Source organism: Gordionus sp. m RMFG-2023, chromosome 5 (genome assembly GCF_954871325.1).
Source record: "Gordionus sp. m RMFG-2023 chromosome 5, tfGorSpeb1-WG-v2, whole genome shotgun sequence".
Classification (NCBI taxonomy): Eukaryota; Metazoa; Nematomorpha; class Gordioida; order Chordodea; family Parachordodidae; genus Gordionus; species Gordionus sp. m RMFG-2023.
In genome coordinates, this window is record NC_088779.1 from 18,024,794 (window position 1) to 18,041,806 (window position 17,013).

Sequence of the window (17,013 nt, forward strand, 5' to 3'; positions counted from 1 at the left end):
GATGATATGACACTATTACAATATGTGCCAAAGATATGACATCTCGATAATAATACATACCGATGACATGACATACCGATGATTATACGTATCGATGACATGACATACCGATGACATGACGTCACGAATGACATAGTGAGGACATCTGAAAATTATAATATAGATAAAAAATCTATGGAAAAACTAATATAAACTATATTAATTTCAGTTTTTAGCAAAATTGTCTGAAATTTATACGGTAAGTATTTCAAACTTGGTGGAATATATTTCCGCTAAAATCCCAATTTTAAATTTAAAAAAGAGCTGACGACTTAAAGTTGAAAAAATACCACATTGCTGGAAAAAACACATTCCCGCTACTATATAATTATAAAAATTAATTAAATATTTACTTGCGGCTATTTGTTTTAAGAGAATAATAATACAAATAAAATGCCTTCCTATTAAATTTCTATTGGATCCACATTAAAAGAACTAATGAAAATACGGAGATGGTATTATTATAGACTATTGAGGGTTAACATTTAAATCTAATTCCTTATATTTCTTTGCACTTATAAGGCTTATAATTCCACCAGAAAATAAAACTTAATAAATGTATAAATATATAATATATAAAAATATTTATACCTATTTTTTTAAATAAATATCTTATTTATTCCTAATGACTTAAATTCTTTCTTGAAGGCCCCCTAAATTTTTAAAATCAAGGCCCCGTCGGATATTTTCCTACTAAGCTTACTAGCCAGTCCGTCCTGATATTCGATATGAAATTAAAATTTTTATATGACAGCTGTTACAATTATAGTAAATTTTCAATTATTCGTCATTCAATGTTTTCGGGTAATTCCAGCTAATTCCTCTCATGCATGATAAATTCTGTAAACTACATTGAATGTCTCAAGAAGATGATTTTATGTGTGATGATGATGAAGAATACGATTTACAATATTCTGAAGAATCTAATGATGAGCCTGATGTTGATTTAGAAAATCAATATTACAACTCAAAGGCACTAAAAGAAGATGATCCTGATAGAGCATTAGAAAATTTTCAAAAAGTAATAGTTTTATTATTAAATATTGGGTTGGACCGACCTTTAGCATTCTTCTTATATTGGATCAGGGAATTTTCAAAAAAATGATCTGATTTAATATTTTATTGGTTCCTAGTTATTTTTATTGTTTATATAATATATTCATGTTTTATATATAATTTCATAATATTAAATTAGTTAAAAGAACCCAAACACAATTTATTTATACTGTTAAATAAATGAATTTTTTAAAAAATTATCTAAAAATTTATTACTTTTTTTTTTATCTACAACAAAAACAGGATTTAAAAATAATTAATGAGTCAAACTGAGATAAGAATAAGAATAAAAAAAGCATAATAACTTAGTTAATTCATGAAATTTATTTGATTTTTTTGAATAGAAGATAGAAATAAAAATAAATCTAAATATTGTGGGTTGATAATAAAAATTATGATTTAATATAGGTAGGATAACTATGGCAGTTCACATAACAATATTATAAAGGATTTGTGGTATATTGCTTTCTTGCTATGAAAAGATTGATAAACTTAGGTTGGGAAATAGGGATTTAAGTATTTCTATCTGCAATATTTGTCAAGGGATGTATTGGTTTATTGAAATAATTTTCAATTTCAAGGGAATGCGGGCAATTTTGATGGCATTATTAATAAATGAGACTTTTTATTTGCTTTAACAGCATCTACTACCCACAAACTAAATATGCCACTTGAATTGGTTACTGATATTGGTGAAATTTCTTCTATGGGGTAATTCCATACCAAATAGATAACTTTTGGCCTGACCTATTTAATTTTGATTATATTTTGCATACTGAGAACATCATTATAAAGCATTGAATCCAAAATTTTAGCCTCCAAGTATTTATTATGTCTGAGATACCAATGGTCAGAAGTGCCAAAAAAGACCTCCAAAAGTAACCTCAGAAAAATACGATTTTTAAAAATTGAGATAAGTTAAAAAATAATGATGCTAAAAATAAAAATTATATGTCATTATAACTATTAAAGGTTTTTTATTAAGGAATAAAATAATAATCTTGCAGTTTTTATTTAAGGAATAAATTTATAACTTTAAAACTTCAGGTGTTTTGCTTTCTGACTTTCTTTAAATTTAATATTTTATTCACTTATATTATATCTATATGTGAAAGAAATTTAAACTTGGAACAGCCAAGGATTTTTTAGTTATTATAATATTTTAAAAAAATAGGCGGATATTTTAAAAAAATAGGCGAATATTTTTTCACAAATGGATGGCGCTCCTATATAAAATAAGATATTTTTGTTAAAATTATTTTTATTTTTAAAAATTTTTCCATTTTTAAACATAAATAATATGATTTTCCAGCTTTAATATTATGAAAAATATTATTTAAGTTGCCATTAATAGGCTTACTTATTATTATTATTGATAACATTGCAGGAAAATATAATGAAAGATAAAAGCCAGTTTTGTGCACCTGCCTGCTATTAATTAATTTTTATTTTATAAATATTTCGATAGTAAATAAATTTTTTCACATAATTCTAATGTATAATAAATGCTCAAATCCTTTTAAAGAATCTAAGCACTTTTATTATAAAACGAATCTGCCAAAGTTATGACATGGATAACTTAATTTCCAAGCGAAAATATCAAAAGCTAAATCCAGAATAGGTTAGTTACCAAGTAAATCTAACAAAGACCTTGTTCAGATCAAATAATTATACCTGTAAAATTTTATTAATAGGCTGAAGAGCCTATAAAAGATATAAATTTTACTTATGCTACTATACCAGAGTATGAGGTTAAAGAGATAAGGCTAATTTAGTAAATTTATCTCAATACCTAGGTCATAAAAAATTCACGCAGTGTTTACAATCGGTTCGACTAAGTTCAATACTAAATTATATTCAAATTCGCAGACGTTTATTAGAGAATATAGTGTATCCATGTGAGGATCTGTTAATCGATGAAATTAGAGGATATTTAACCTGTATTTAAGAAAATGATTGGTGGTTAGGATTTGTGTAAAAAGTGAGTATAAATAGATATGAAATAAATTTTCTCCATCCTAAAGGACGAGCTAATTCTTGTTTATGCAACGACACCAGATCTCCTTTTCATATTAAAAAATAATATTTTAAAAGCAAACCCATCAAAGACGACTGGGCGTACTTATTATTAGGGCTGTGCCGATATTAAATATCGGATCGGATCGGTCCCGATATTTGGCTTTTTCAAAAATATCGGATCGGCCCGATACCTGTAAAAAACCCGATCCGATCCTTTTACTAAAAATGCAATTCTTATATAACTTTTGAGTAATGAAACTTTGAATTATTATTTTTTAATAAAAAAATTTTTTTTTAAATATTTAAAAAAAAAATAAATTTTTTCGAGTTTCTATTTTACATTAATAATATTTTATAAATAATTTTTTTTTAAACAATGCAAATGTTATTTATTTTTTTAAATAGATTTTACAAGTTTTTTTATAAAAATAGAAAGGAACACCCAAAGTTTTATTTATTTTTAATTTTTTAAAAAAATAACCCATATATAGAAAGTATGACAATATATTTTTCATATTAATTTAAATATTGCTTGGTTGGGCTATGATTGACCCATTTGTTTGGGTGATTTTTCAAAATCAACAAAAGATTGGGTTTGTATGAAACCCACTATTTTATAAATGCTAATTTTATATTTGTGTTATTTATTTAGAAAACTCGAATAACATTGATGATATTAATATTATATCCCCAGTGAATCCACTTGAATATTGGAGAGTTAATGCTGTAAAATTTCCAACTTTATCAACACTTGCACGTAAATTTTTGGCTCCTCCAGCAACAAGTGTCCCATCTGAGTCTGCCTTCAGTACGGCAGGGGATATTGATAGTCCTCATCGTAGAAGCCTATTGCCTGAAAATCTAGAGGCTCTTATATTTATTAAAAAAAATCTAATATATTATAATTTTATATATTAAATATTACAATTTTATAAACCAACATAAAATGGATATATTATTATATATTTTTTTTAAAATTATTGTTGAAATAAAAAAATTAAATTATGCATAATTCTTTTATGCATAAAAAATATTGATTTATTAATTACATTTGGTTCAAAGAGGGGTGGTAAAAAATTAATATAAATATCGGATCGGTATCGGATCGGTTTTGAACCAATATCGGAAAATATCGGATCGGATCGGTAAAAAATATGTGGATCGGCACAGCCCTACTTATTATATTGCAAAAGGAAATTATCAAGTGGTCAAATAAGTAATATTCCTCAATTTTAATTTTCCTATAATATTTGCAAATTTAATAAATTAATTTCTCGAAAATTAAAATTTTTTACAAGAAAATAATTATTATAATTCACAAAAAAAATATGTTATTCTATATAGGAGCGCCATAATTTTTTAAAAAATTTTCATTTTTTTTAAAAATCGTAATAACTAAAAGAACCCATGGCTTCCCAAGTTAAAAAAATTTTTTATATATAGTTATAATATGAGTGAATAACAAAATATTAAATTAAGAAATTCTCGGAAAGCGAAACACCTGAAGTTTTCAGGTTCAAAATTTATAACTTAAATAAAGACTTCAAGATTATTATTTTATCTTTAATAGAGTTACAAAACGGCATATAATTTTTATTTTTATAATCTTTATTTGTTAACTTATCTTAATTTTTAAAAATCGTATTTTTCGTAAAAAATTTTGGCACTTTTGACCATTGATATCTCAGAAACTACAAGTACTTGAAGGCTAAAATTATGGATTCGATGCTTTCTAATGATGTTCACTCAGTATGCAATTTTTTCAAAATTAAAAGGGTAGGGTAGCGACTTGGGTATGGAATTACCCCATGCCTATTTTGATTTCCTATCTTATATAAATAATATAAAAACAATATATACATAAAATTTTTACGTATACTTGATGAATTAATTTCATCATAAGAGTTGCTGTTATTTCATTCTAGATAGTTTTATCTATAAAGCAGTGATGAAGGGTGTTTACTGGAAGCAATTGAAAAGCATTGGTTATTAGTTTAACCATACAACAAATTAAGATAATTTTGCTGAATTTTTTCTTAACTTCTATTTTTTAAAAAATCTAATAAAAAAAACAAAAGCGTTAAATAAAAAAAATAATAAAAAAAATATTGATTTTCAATACAAAGTCAAATAATATAAAATAATTTAAAACGAATATCAAAGGCCCTCCTTGAAAAAAGAAATAACTCCCATTATTCCCCGCGAATAAATTCTTCAATTTCCTTATCTATCATGTCCAAATTCATTAATTCATTTCTTAATTCATTTCTCATATGATTTCCCATTTTCAATATTGGTTTCAACCACGCGGGCTGCCACTGGTATCGCCGTTTCTACCATTTCTCCCGCTATGGTCGTCGTTGGTTGGGCTACTGGAATCGTTTGCACCGGCAGTCTATCATTTTGGTACTTTTCCGCCTGTCTGAGATCCGCGGGGACACTGATTTTGTAAGGGATCCATCGATTGACAATGATAACGTCATTACCGGGTTTCTCCCTCTTCATGTTGGGAAAGACTGCGTCGCTAGCGGGGGTAGTTCGGACATACTTTGATTTCCCTTTATATTAATATACACACTAGTTCGTATAATCATGCCAGGTAAATATTTAAACTTCTGGATTACCATCTTGAATTTTAAACTTTAATTTATAAATATTTTCTTTAAATTTTACAAAAAAGTTTATACAACACCAAAAAAAATATTTTTTTAATGAATTTTATCAACACAATAATTCATTACACCAATTCATCCCATAAAACATTTAATAAAATAATTTTCCGAAATTAACTTTTAATCAGGGATCCAAACCGAAACGAATATCGGTTCAGGTTCGGATAAAAATAACGGTTCAGGTTCGGTTCGTAAAAAATTAAAATATCGGTTCGGTTCGAACCTCTAAAAACCGGTTTGAACACTTTTGTATTCAAACCTACATTCGAATTATGTAGAGGGAAAATATTTTTTTTATTTTATCATTAATTTAAAAAACTCATGTATAAAACCTTCATTTTTATTAATTGTACATTATAAAATATTATTTATATAAATATAAAAATAAAAATCAATAATTAATTTTAATATGAACAATATTTTACTTTTTTTACTTAAATTTTTTTTATTAAGCCGGACAATTAATACGTTTTCAAAATTCGTCTCACTCAAATTACATCTATAAGGAGATAGTATAAATTTAATTGTTGAAAAACATCTTTCCACACTAACTTGAGCCGACACTGCCAATATGATATCAGATTTGATGTGTCATTTATAATATTTTGGATTTAATTTTTCTCTAAGCATTATAATTTATAAGCTTTAAGTATTTAAAAAATGTTGTAAAATGACAATATACTAAAGTTTATAAAAATTATGACCGACACTTATCAATCAAATGTGATTGATGCTAATTTTAAAATAATTCGAATATAATTGAAATTTTTTCAATTAATAACTTACATATTATTTTATAAGAATAAAATCATGAGGCTTGAACCGGTTCAGAAGCATTTTAACGGTTCGGTTTAGGTTCAGCTAGAATTTTTTTAGCGGTTTAGGTTCGGTTCAGGTTCGATAAAAAATACCGGTTTTTAGCGGTTCAGGTTCGGTTTGGATCCCTGCTTTTAATCATCTCTTTTTATCAAAAATAAAACAGTTATTTTGAAATAATTTCTCAAAAATAACTTTTCATCAATTTTTCACCAATTTTATAATTAATGATTCTTACTACACCGTGACATCCCATAATTACTTTTTCTTTTGAGTTTTGCAGTACTTGTAAATTTTATTTAGTTAATACAACTCTTTTTTTTTTAAATTTCTTAGCTAAGGATTTCCCAAATTTGACATTCTTCCCCTTATGTTGAATTATCACTTGTTAACTCTCACCTCTTCATCTTCTACCCACTTAATAAGTGTCCACTACAAGTATATAAATTCTATTCTCAAAATCGAAAAAGTCAATATGTATCCTCTCACAGTTGAGTAGCTTTAGATCAAACATTTTCATTATGCCTAAGGGGTATGCTGGCCCAGGAATTACACACCGAGAGGGTTAACGACCCAAGTGGTGTTGAAAACATTAAAGAACTTATGAGCCAGGTTTGGGGTGGCGAAAATAATCATTTCGGAAAGAGGGCCAGTTTTTATAAGTGGGAGTTAAAAACCTTTTGTGCTGAAACTTGGGTAAAAATATATTAGCCCCGCCATATAATCCGAGCTTAAATGGGCAGGGGGGTGGCGGTGGTGAAGAGTTGGTTAAGAAAGTTTGAATATATAGGTGGTGAAATACGGATAGTGGTGGCTTATTACAATAATAGCAGAAAAGCGGAGTAAAGGTCTCCGTCGGGCGCCATACTCGCATGAGGTTGGATTTTGAGGCCCATGTCGAATGATGAGTTGGAGATACACAATAATGAGTTGGAAGTGAGGAATAAGACCTGTGAAATTGTGGTAGGTCAGACCATGTGGGTCCGAATTTATGGGAGTACAAAAAATGGGAGTCTGGAATAATAGTGGAGAACATATAAGGTCAGATTTGAAAATGGAAAAGAAGGTATGAGGCATTCAGATCAACGGGGGGGGGGGGGCGCTAAGATCTTGTGACAAAGTGTTGAAAGAAAAATAAGAAATATTGTATATACGAATCTTAACTTAAATAATATGTAAAAAGGGGTGGTGCATTGAAAGAAGTGTATCATTATTGACCTTTAATTTTTTCAGTTAAATGAAATGTATGCTAAGTATTAGGGCTGTGCCGATCCACATATTTTTCACCGATCCGATATTTTCCGATATTGGTTCAAAACCGATCCGATACTGATCCGATATTTATATTAATTTTTCACCACCCCTCTTTGAACCAAATGTAATTAATAAATCAATATTATTTATGCATAATTTAATTTTTTTATTTCAACAATAATTTTAAAAAAAATATATAATAATATATCCATTTTATGTTGGTTTATAAAATTGTAATATTTAATATATAAAATTATAATATATTAGATTTTTTTTAATAAATATAAGAGCCTCTAGATTTTCAGGCGATAGGCTTCTACGATGAGGACTATCAATATCCCCTGCCGTACTGAAGGCAGACTCAGATAGACACTTGTTGCTGGAGGAGCCAAAAATTTACGTGCAAGTGTTGATAAAGTTGGATATTTTACAGCATTAACTCCAATATTCAAGTGGATTCACTGGGGATATAATATCAATATCATCAATGTTATTCGAGTTTTCTAAATAAATAACACAAATATAAAATTAGCATTTATAAAATCGTGGGTTTCATACAAACCCAATCTTTTGTTGATTTTGAAAAATCACCCAAACAAATGGGTCAATCATAGCCCAACCAAGCAATATTTAAATTAATATGAAAAATATGTTGTTATACTTTCTATATATAAAGATTCTTTTAAATATTCCTTGATTTCTATTAGGTATGGCAGGTCATCATTTACATTACTATCGATTTCATTTATTACTAGTTTTTCTTTGATTTTCAATTTATAAGCATCCCTTAAATTAAATTTGCATTTTTTAATGTTATGTGGAACATTTTTCTCATTGTCATTACCTAAGTTAACAATAAAATCTAAATTTATTTTAAAAAATATAAAACCTGGCGAATCTTTATTAGAAATTGGAAGTTGAACATTATCATCACCTTTAAAAAAAGACTCACATGCAGTCCTGAGCTTTTCTATGTATGATATGTTTTTTGGCAAAAAGAAATCCTTATATCGAGGATCAAGTAATGTTGCGACAACATAATTGTCATCATTATAAATATCAAAAAACCGAGTTGTTAATTGATTATTAGTGGTATTCTTCATAGTCTGCACACCTCTATCTGTGTCCCCATTAATTGTTAATTCACTTTTCAGAATTTCAACAAAGGGTATAACATTGCTAATTGAACATGATTCCGTACTTATTCCTTTTGTTACTCTCTGAATTGGTTCAAGAACATCAATTACCCTTTCTGCTAATTCCCACTCATATAATGAGAGATTTCCCAAATTAGGATTATCGATAATGAACAGCTGTACCGCCCTTTTTTGTTCTATCAATCTTTCGAGCATATAATAGGTAGAATCCCAACGGGTGGGCACATCCTGGATTAATTTGTGCTGGGCTAGACTTAATCGAATTTGGATTTCTTTTAGACAATTTTGTGCAATAGAAGAATGTTTAAAGTGTCCTACTATTTTTCTAACCCGGGCAAGCATGTCAATAATAGATCTCTGTGATAAAATTGCTGCCTGTGCAACCAATTGCAAACTATGTGCAAAACACGAAACGCTTTGAAATTTCCCATTTTTCATGGCCAAAGTTATATTGGGTGCATTATCTCTAATGATTAGGTGTATTTTATTTTTCTTTATACCCCAATAATTAATAATTTCATCTAAAATTTGAGCAATATTTATTGCTGTATGCGACTCATTAAATGTTTTAACATTTAGAACTCTATTAATTTGTTGAAAATTTTGGTTTATATAGTGGCATGTTAATGAGATGTGAGAATCGCCACCTGAATTTCTAGTCCATATATCTACCGTAAAGGATAAAAAAGAATCGTCAACCAAAATTTCTTTACGAATTTTTTCGGAGAGTTTTTCATATATATCCGGAATAACTCCTTGCGAAAAATACTTTCTATTGGGAATTTTGTAATTTGGACATAAATGATGTAAAAGCCTTTTAAAGCCTATATCCTCCAAGATAGAAATCGGCTGGTGGTCACATGCTATCATTTCCCCTATAAATTTAGAAATTATTATTGATTTAGGATCAGAATGTTTCCAAATATTAGTTTTATTAAGAATGGCTGATATTGTTGGCTGACTTTCAGGGCTCTTTTTTTTTTAAATTTGATTTGTTTTTTCTAATATTTCTCGTTCTTTTTGTGTTAGCTCTTCGAATTCCTTTTGATGGCAACGCTTCAGATGTTTCCTAATGTTAGTTGTATTGAACGAATTTTTCAGTATTCCTCTAGGTGAAATTAGAATTCCGCAGATGACGCATTTTGCAAAATTACCTTCATCTTTATAAAATATTTCTATAATTCAGAAACCATATTTAAAATAATTTTTATTTAAAGTATAAATAATAAAATTGGTGTTATTTTTTTAAAAAATTAAAAATAAATAAAACTTTGGGTGTTCCTTTCTATTTTTATAAAAAAACTTGTAAAATCTATTTAAAAAAATAAATAACATTTGCATTGTTTAAAAAAAAATTATTTATAAAATATTATTAATGTAAAATAGAAACTCGAAAAAATTTATTTTTTTTTAAAATATTTAAAAAAAAATTTTTTTATTAAAAAATAATAATTCAAAGTTTCATTACTCAAAAGTTTTATAAGAATTGCATTTTTAGAAAAAGGATCGGATCGGATCGGGTTTTTTTACAGGTATCGGGCCGATCCGATATTTTTAAAAAGGCCAAATATCGGGACCGATCCGATATTTAATATCGGCACAGCCCTACTAAGTATCAAAAATTAAATAACACTGAGTTTTATAAAATGGGAAGTCTTATTGGTTGATTAGAATAGCAACGTAAGTAGTATATATAATCCCTATTTTAATAGTGTTTGTAATTAAAAGAAGAAAGTGTATGTTAAATGTCTAAAAGCTAATATGGTGGTTAATTGAAATTATTGTAAAATTAAAGAGAGGAACAAGGTCATCTGAGCTAAAATTTGTTGCGTATTATTCAACATAAGGGGAAGAATGTAAAATTTGGGAAATCCTTAGCCAAGAAATTTTTTAAAGAGTTTTATTAACTAAATAAAATTTACGAGCGCTGTCAAACCCAAAAGAAAAAGTAATTATGGGTTACGGTGTATTAAGAATTAGTGATCTGCATCGGGCCTAATTTTTCAAGCCCGACCCGGCCCGAATTTTTTTAAATATAGAAATTAATTTTTATAATTACTCAAAATAAAAGACATATGTTATTTATCGTTTAGTTTCAATCAATAAATAAAATCAAATAATTTTATTTTGCATAAAAAATTCAATATAAAATTGATAAATTAAGATATATTTTAAAAAAATTCCAAGGTCCGACCAGACCTGGCCCGAATTTTTTTTTAAATATTAGGCCCGGTCCGAACCCGATTATTTAAAATAGTTCGGGCCGGCCCTAACTTTGCAGATCTCTAGTAAGAACCATTAATTTTGAAATTGGTGAAAAAGTGATGATTAAAAGTTATTTTTTAGAAATTATTTCAAAATAAATGTTTTATTTTGGGTAAAAAGAGATGATTAAAAAAATTAATTTCGGTAAATAATTTTAGTAAGTGTTTTATGAGATGAATTGGTGTAACAATTATAGTATTGATGTTAGTAAAATTCATTATAAAAAAAAATTTTTGAACAATTTTTTTGTAAAATATAAAGAAATTAAAAAATTAAAGTTTAAAATTCAAGATGGTAATCCACAAGTTTATATATTTACCTGGCATGATTATATGAATTAGTGTGTATATTAGAGATCTGCAAAGTTAGGCCCTCGGGCCTAATTTTATTTAAAATAATCGTGTTCGGGCCGGGCCTAATATTTTTAAAAAAATTTGGGCTGGGTCGCGTCGGACTTTGTAAATTTTTTTAAATATATCTAAATTTATCAATTTTATATTGAATTTTTTATGTAAAATAAAAATTTTTGATTTTATTTATTGAAACTAAACGATATGTCTTTTATATTGAGTAATTATAAAAATTAATTGTTATATTTAAATACATTCGGGCCGGGCCGGTAAATTTTTTTTAAAAAAAATTCGGGTTCGGGCCGGGCCGGCAAATCTTTTTAAAAAAATTTTGGGTTCGGGCCTGGCCGGCAAAACTTTTTTTAAAAAAATTTCGGGCCGGGCCTCAAAAATTGGGAACGATGCAGATCACTACTGTATATTAATGGAACGGGAAATCAAAATATGTCTGAACTACTCCCGCTATCGACGCAGCCTTTCTCAACAAGAAGAGGGCGAAACTTGGTAGGGAATTGTTATCATTGTCAATACAGGGATCACTTACAAGATCGGTCTCCCCGCGAACCTCGTAGACAGGTGGAACAGTACCGAAATGATAAACCGCCGGTGCAAACAATTCCCGTGGCCCGACCAACGAAGACAGTAGCGGGAGAAATAAACGGCGATACCAGTGGCAGCCCGCATGGTAGAAATCATTATTGAAAATCAAATAAGAAATGAATTTAGACATGACAGATATGGAAATGGAATCGTGGGGTATAATGAGAGTTATTTCATTTTTCAAGGAGGACCTGTCATTCGTTTTAAATTATTTTATATATTGAAAATCAATATTTTATTATTATATATATTTTTTTTTATCTTATTTTTGTATTAGATTTTTTTTCATTTCTACACAAAAAATTAATTTATGATTTTTGAAAATAAAAATATAATACAAAAACATAAAAAAATATAGATTTTCAATACAAGCTTAAATAAATATAAAATAATTTAGAACGCATATGACCTATAGCATATTAATAAATTATCACATATATAATAAAATATTACCTACACTATAAAATTTACATATTTCACTTTCTAAAATTGATATTACCAATAAAATGTAAGTATAAAAACCAGAAAATTTTGAAAATGGGAAGAGAAAAAAAAAGGATTCTTCGAAAAATAAAATTGAATTTATTTTTCATAAATTTAATAGAAAAAAATTTTTTAAACTATTTTACCATTCACCTTTAAAAAAATATCAGGGTTCGGGTTCAACCAAAATATCAGGGTCTTGGTTTACATCCCTGAATAAAGATTATATTCATTTTATTTAAGAAAAATTATAAGGGAAGCAATGCTTCCCTTGCTTCTATGGACGCTTCGTCGCTGTTATAAAGCATTTGATTGAATTTTTTTTAAAAAGATTGTGTTAAAGCGGGGATCCAAAATTGATGCTAGGAAGTTAAATTTTCCATTATAAATATAAGAAAAACATATATTAAGTTTTATACAGCGCATCCTTCATAGTCTGGACACCTGTATCGTCCTCGCCATGATAAGCGTTCTTTTTTAAGTAATTCTATGAATGGAATAAAATATAATTGATCCATTCTCTCCACTAATTTCTTTTGTAATGCACTGATATTGTACAGCTGGAAATTTTTAAAAATTTAAATGCCATTTTATGGGATCGTATCATCAATTTAATATTATCGGTCGATAACTTATATTTTAAACAGGTGAATGACCAAGCTGATCCGATAAAAAACATTGGTACATCCTTAGTTTTTAGTAATATCGGAACGATGAAAAATCTGTGGATTGGCATTATATATCATAAAAAATATATGAAATTATATGTAGGCCTACAGAAATACTAATTGAATTAAATATTTCTTATTCAAATTAAATTTTAAATAATGTTTCGAAAGTGAAAACATATTAAATTTTAAATCATGTAGAAATAAAGTTAAAAATAAAAAGTTCCATAATAACATGTTGAATGCTTGTATAATTTCCAGTAATGAAGAGACTTAATTCTACTAATATTTCCATTATTTGATTCGAATATTTATTAGAAAAAACTTTATGCCATCTTTTAAGGTATTAGATTTGGAAGGAAACGAGAAGGGGGAATGGGGATTTAAAGCTCTCAAGCAAATGATTAAAATATATTTCAAAAGAGGCCAATATGAAAAAATGATGCATAGATATAAGCAACTTTTGACATACATCAAAAGTGCCGTAACCCGTAATTATTCTGAGAAGTCAATCAATTCCATACTTGATTACATTTCCTCATATTCTGGCCCAGCAAATTCTAACCTAGGCAAAGATAATTTTAATAAAGCCTTCGAGCTTAATCGCAAAAATAATGAACATCTTAAAAATCTGGATCTTTTACAAGAATTTTATGAAGCAACTTTACAAGCCTTAAAGGAAGCTAAAAACGAGAGACTTTGGTTTAAAACGAATACTAAGTTAGGAAAATTATATTTTGACAGAGGCGAATATAATAAAATATTTAAAATTATACGCCAATTACATCAAAGTTGTCAAACCGATGACGGAGAAGATGACCTTAAAAAGGGTATTTTATTAAATATCTAAAATTTAATTAAATAAAACTATCTTGAAATAGGTACACAGTTATTAGAAATATATGCCCTAGAAATTCAGGTTCATACAGCGCAACGCAACAATAAAAAACTGAAACAGCTTTACGAAAATTGTTTGCACATTAAATCAGCCATACCTCATCCACTGATTATGGGCGTCATACGAGAGTGTGGAGGCAAAATGCATTTAAGGGAGCACGAATTTGAAAAAGCGCACGTTGATTTTTTTGAAGCCTTTAAAAATTACGACGAATCTGGGAGCTCAAGACGCACAGCTTGTTTAAAGTATTTAGTTTTGGCTAACATGCTCATGAAAAGTGGAATCAATCCTTTTGATTCTCAAGTTCTTATTTGTTATATAAATTTATAATATTAATTTTATGCTTTTTAAAAAAGGAAGCCAAACCTTACAAAAATGATCCAGAAATTATAGCTATGACAGATTTAGTTACTGCTTATCAAAATGGAGATATAGTTAAATTCGAATCGGTATTAGAACGAGATTCCTCATGCAATGATTTCAATAATTCTATTATAACGAGTAAAGATAAAGCCCTTGTTAATAGGATATCTATCATGGATGACCCTTTTATAAGAGAGCACGTTGAAGAACTGCTTAAGAATATTAGAACTCAAGTTTTAATGAAATGTTTAGTGAAGCCTTACACGCGTGTTAAAATTAAGTTCCTAGCTGACAAACTTAATGTCAGAGGTATAAATCGTGAAAAGGAGGTTGAAGATCTTTTAGTATCTTTAATTTTAGATGGTGTTTTACCTGAAGGCTGCAAGGTTGATCAAATGGAAAAGACTTTAATTCTAGTATGTTAATTCATTGGGCCATTCCATATCAAATCAATCAATAAAAAGACATATCAATGGACTCTTGAAATTTTGTATACAAGCTAAGGGACACGTAAGCTAATGCATGGTCCAAATTTTAGCACCCGAGCTATTATATATCGAGAGATTTCCATGGTCAAACTATGAAATATGATCTATTTTCACCTATATCTTATCAATTGTTTTCCAATTTAAAATTTATTAAAAACTACCAGATTGTAAATAAGATTATAATTTTAAAATAAAATGTTCACATTCTATTTTTTTAATGTTAAGGTCCATTTAATCCCGTTCTAAAGCTTTTTTTGCAAATATTACTGAAAACAGTTTGGAGTCCAGGCTTAGTCATTGATCTGAAATTTAAAAAATCGGCTTAAATTATTTATGAAAATTTTTAAGAAAAAATTTAAAGTAATGTTTTTCGTTACAGTTACTCAAAAAAAGTAAGCGCGTTACTCTCGGATAACGAATTGTGTTCCATTCCCTCGAACAAGTAACGCTGTTACTTTACAGCACTACTTTAGTTACGGGTACCTTAGTTTGTATGCAAAATTAATTCAAACGGTCAATCGAATCGTGATTGATTGACATAGAATGACCCCTTATAGCTTTTTTTAATAATAATATATTATTATTTTAACATTAGGTATCAAATAAAAATGAAAACGTTTTTTTAAAAGAAGCTGATATTCCGAATTTAAAAGATAAAGATGATCTCAAAATACAAAATGTTTTTTCTCATACAAATAAAATTTCGAAAGGAAATTATTTTAATACGAACTTCTATGAAGATAAAAAATATCAGACTTTTCAAAAACTAAATGAGAGGTTGTTAGAACTTCAACAAGCTTTAATTAATAGAATTGCTTAAATTTACCTATAATGATAATTTGTAAAATATTTTTTTATATTGTGATTACTGATAATTACATAAAGTTTATTATTGTAGAGAAATTTATTACTAAATAAAACTATTTGTTCTAATATGAACTTCTTTATTATAATCTATCAAATAAAATTATACGAAAATTAACATATCAAAAATAAAATAAATACCGTATTCTATAAAAACGCAGGTGGGACTACTAGTTCCCCAAAAACATGAATAATTATATTTTAAAATAGTAATTTGTAGATTGTTTTAAAAAATAATATTCTTTTGTTCTAATTGGTATAAAATTTTATCTTACTAAAACTTCATATTGTCATAATATCGACAATTTATTTATTACTGGACTTAGACAATGATAAAATAATGAAAAATATTTCCTTCAGAAATATATAAATCCTTGCTTAGCCATGACGCCCTTTAATTATTTAGCAAATAAATTTTAAGTTTAATATAAAAAAATTACTTTTTAAGATATGCTCGTTTTAAATGAGAATTTGTTCGAAAGAAGGATAAAAATAGGGATAATTACATTTTTATTACTTTATATGGTGTTCGATTTGAATGAGAACTAAATATTAAAATGTTCTTTACTGATTTTGTCCTCTCTCTGTTTTAAAACAACGGCGAACTCTATATATAAGTGTGATAAAATTTGTATCTATCAGAATACATTTAAAAAGTATCTTTTAACAACTCTGAAAATATATTATATGTGCTACCCAGTCCTAAGTCTTATTTTATAAGAATCGTGCACTAAGAATCCGGTTCATTCATTAACCTTGATCCTTCCTTGTGAAAATGTTATTAGATAAATAAAAACTATAACGTCACCCCTTCGATTGCTTCTTTATAGGATTTTGAACCCGATTTTAGAATCAATTACACCTATAGCCTATTTTGTTTTCATATTCATTTGTAAATAATTTAATTATTTTGTTCTGTTATTGGAATACCGGGTACTCACAAAAGTATAAAATTTTTAAATACAATTGATTTATCTCCATACTGGCTAGTGTTGTTAATTAGACAACTTCTTAGTTGAAG

General features: G+C 27.7%; 1 protein-coding gene across 2 annotated transcripts; it reads left to right on the forward strand.

Moving 5' to 3' along the window:
* Window positions 1–821: 821 nt before the first annotated feature.
* LOC135930586 (COP9 signalosome complex subunit 2-like) lies at window positions 822–16,061 on the forward strand. 2 transcript variants are annotated; one of them, XM_065467430.1, is made up of 6 exons: window positions 822–1,060; window positions 13,723–14,209; window positions 14,261–14,580; window positions 14,634–14,949; window positions 15,001–15,056; window positions 15,724–16,061. In XM_065467430.1, exons 1-6 carry the CDS (start codon window positions 896–898, stop codon window positions 15,946–15,948), a joined length of 1,569 nt encoding a protein of 522 aa, XP_065323502.1. In that variant the 5' UTR covers window positions 822–895; the 3' UTR covers window positions 15,949–16,061. The 2 variants fall into 2 exon arrangements, with proteins under 2 accessions (XP_065323502.1, XP_065323501.1); XM_065467429.1 differs by having other exon boundaries at window positions 14,634–15,056.
* The last annotated feature ends 952 nt before the right edge of the window (window positions 16,062–17,013 follow it).

What these genes read in the sequence shown, in the direction of transcription:
- LOC135930586 (XM_065467429.1), top strand. Translation starts at nt 896, where the DNA reads ATGTCTCAAGAAGATGATTTTATGTGTGATGATGATGAAGAATACGAT. An exon ending in CATTAGAAAATTTTCAAAAA is followed by an intron (nt 1,061 to 13,722) that starts GTAATAGTTTTA and finishes CCATCTTTTAAG; the next exon opens with GTATTAGATTTGGAAGGAAA. An exon ending in TCAATCCTTTTGATTCTCAA is followed by an intron (nt 14,581 to 14,633) that starts GTTCTTATTTGT and finishes TTTTTAAAAAAG; the next exon opens with GAAGCCAAACCTTACAAAAA.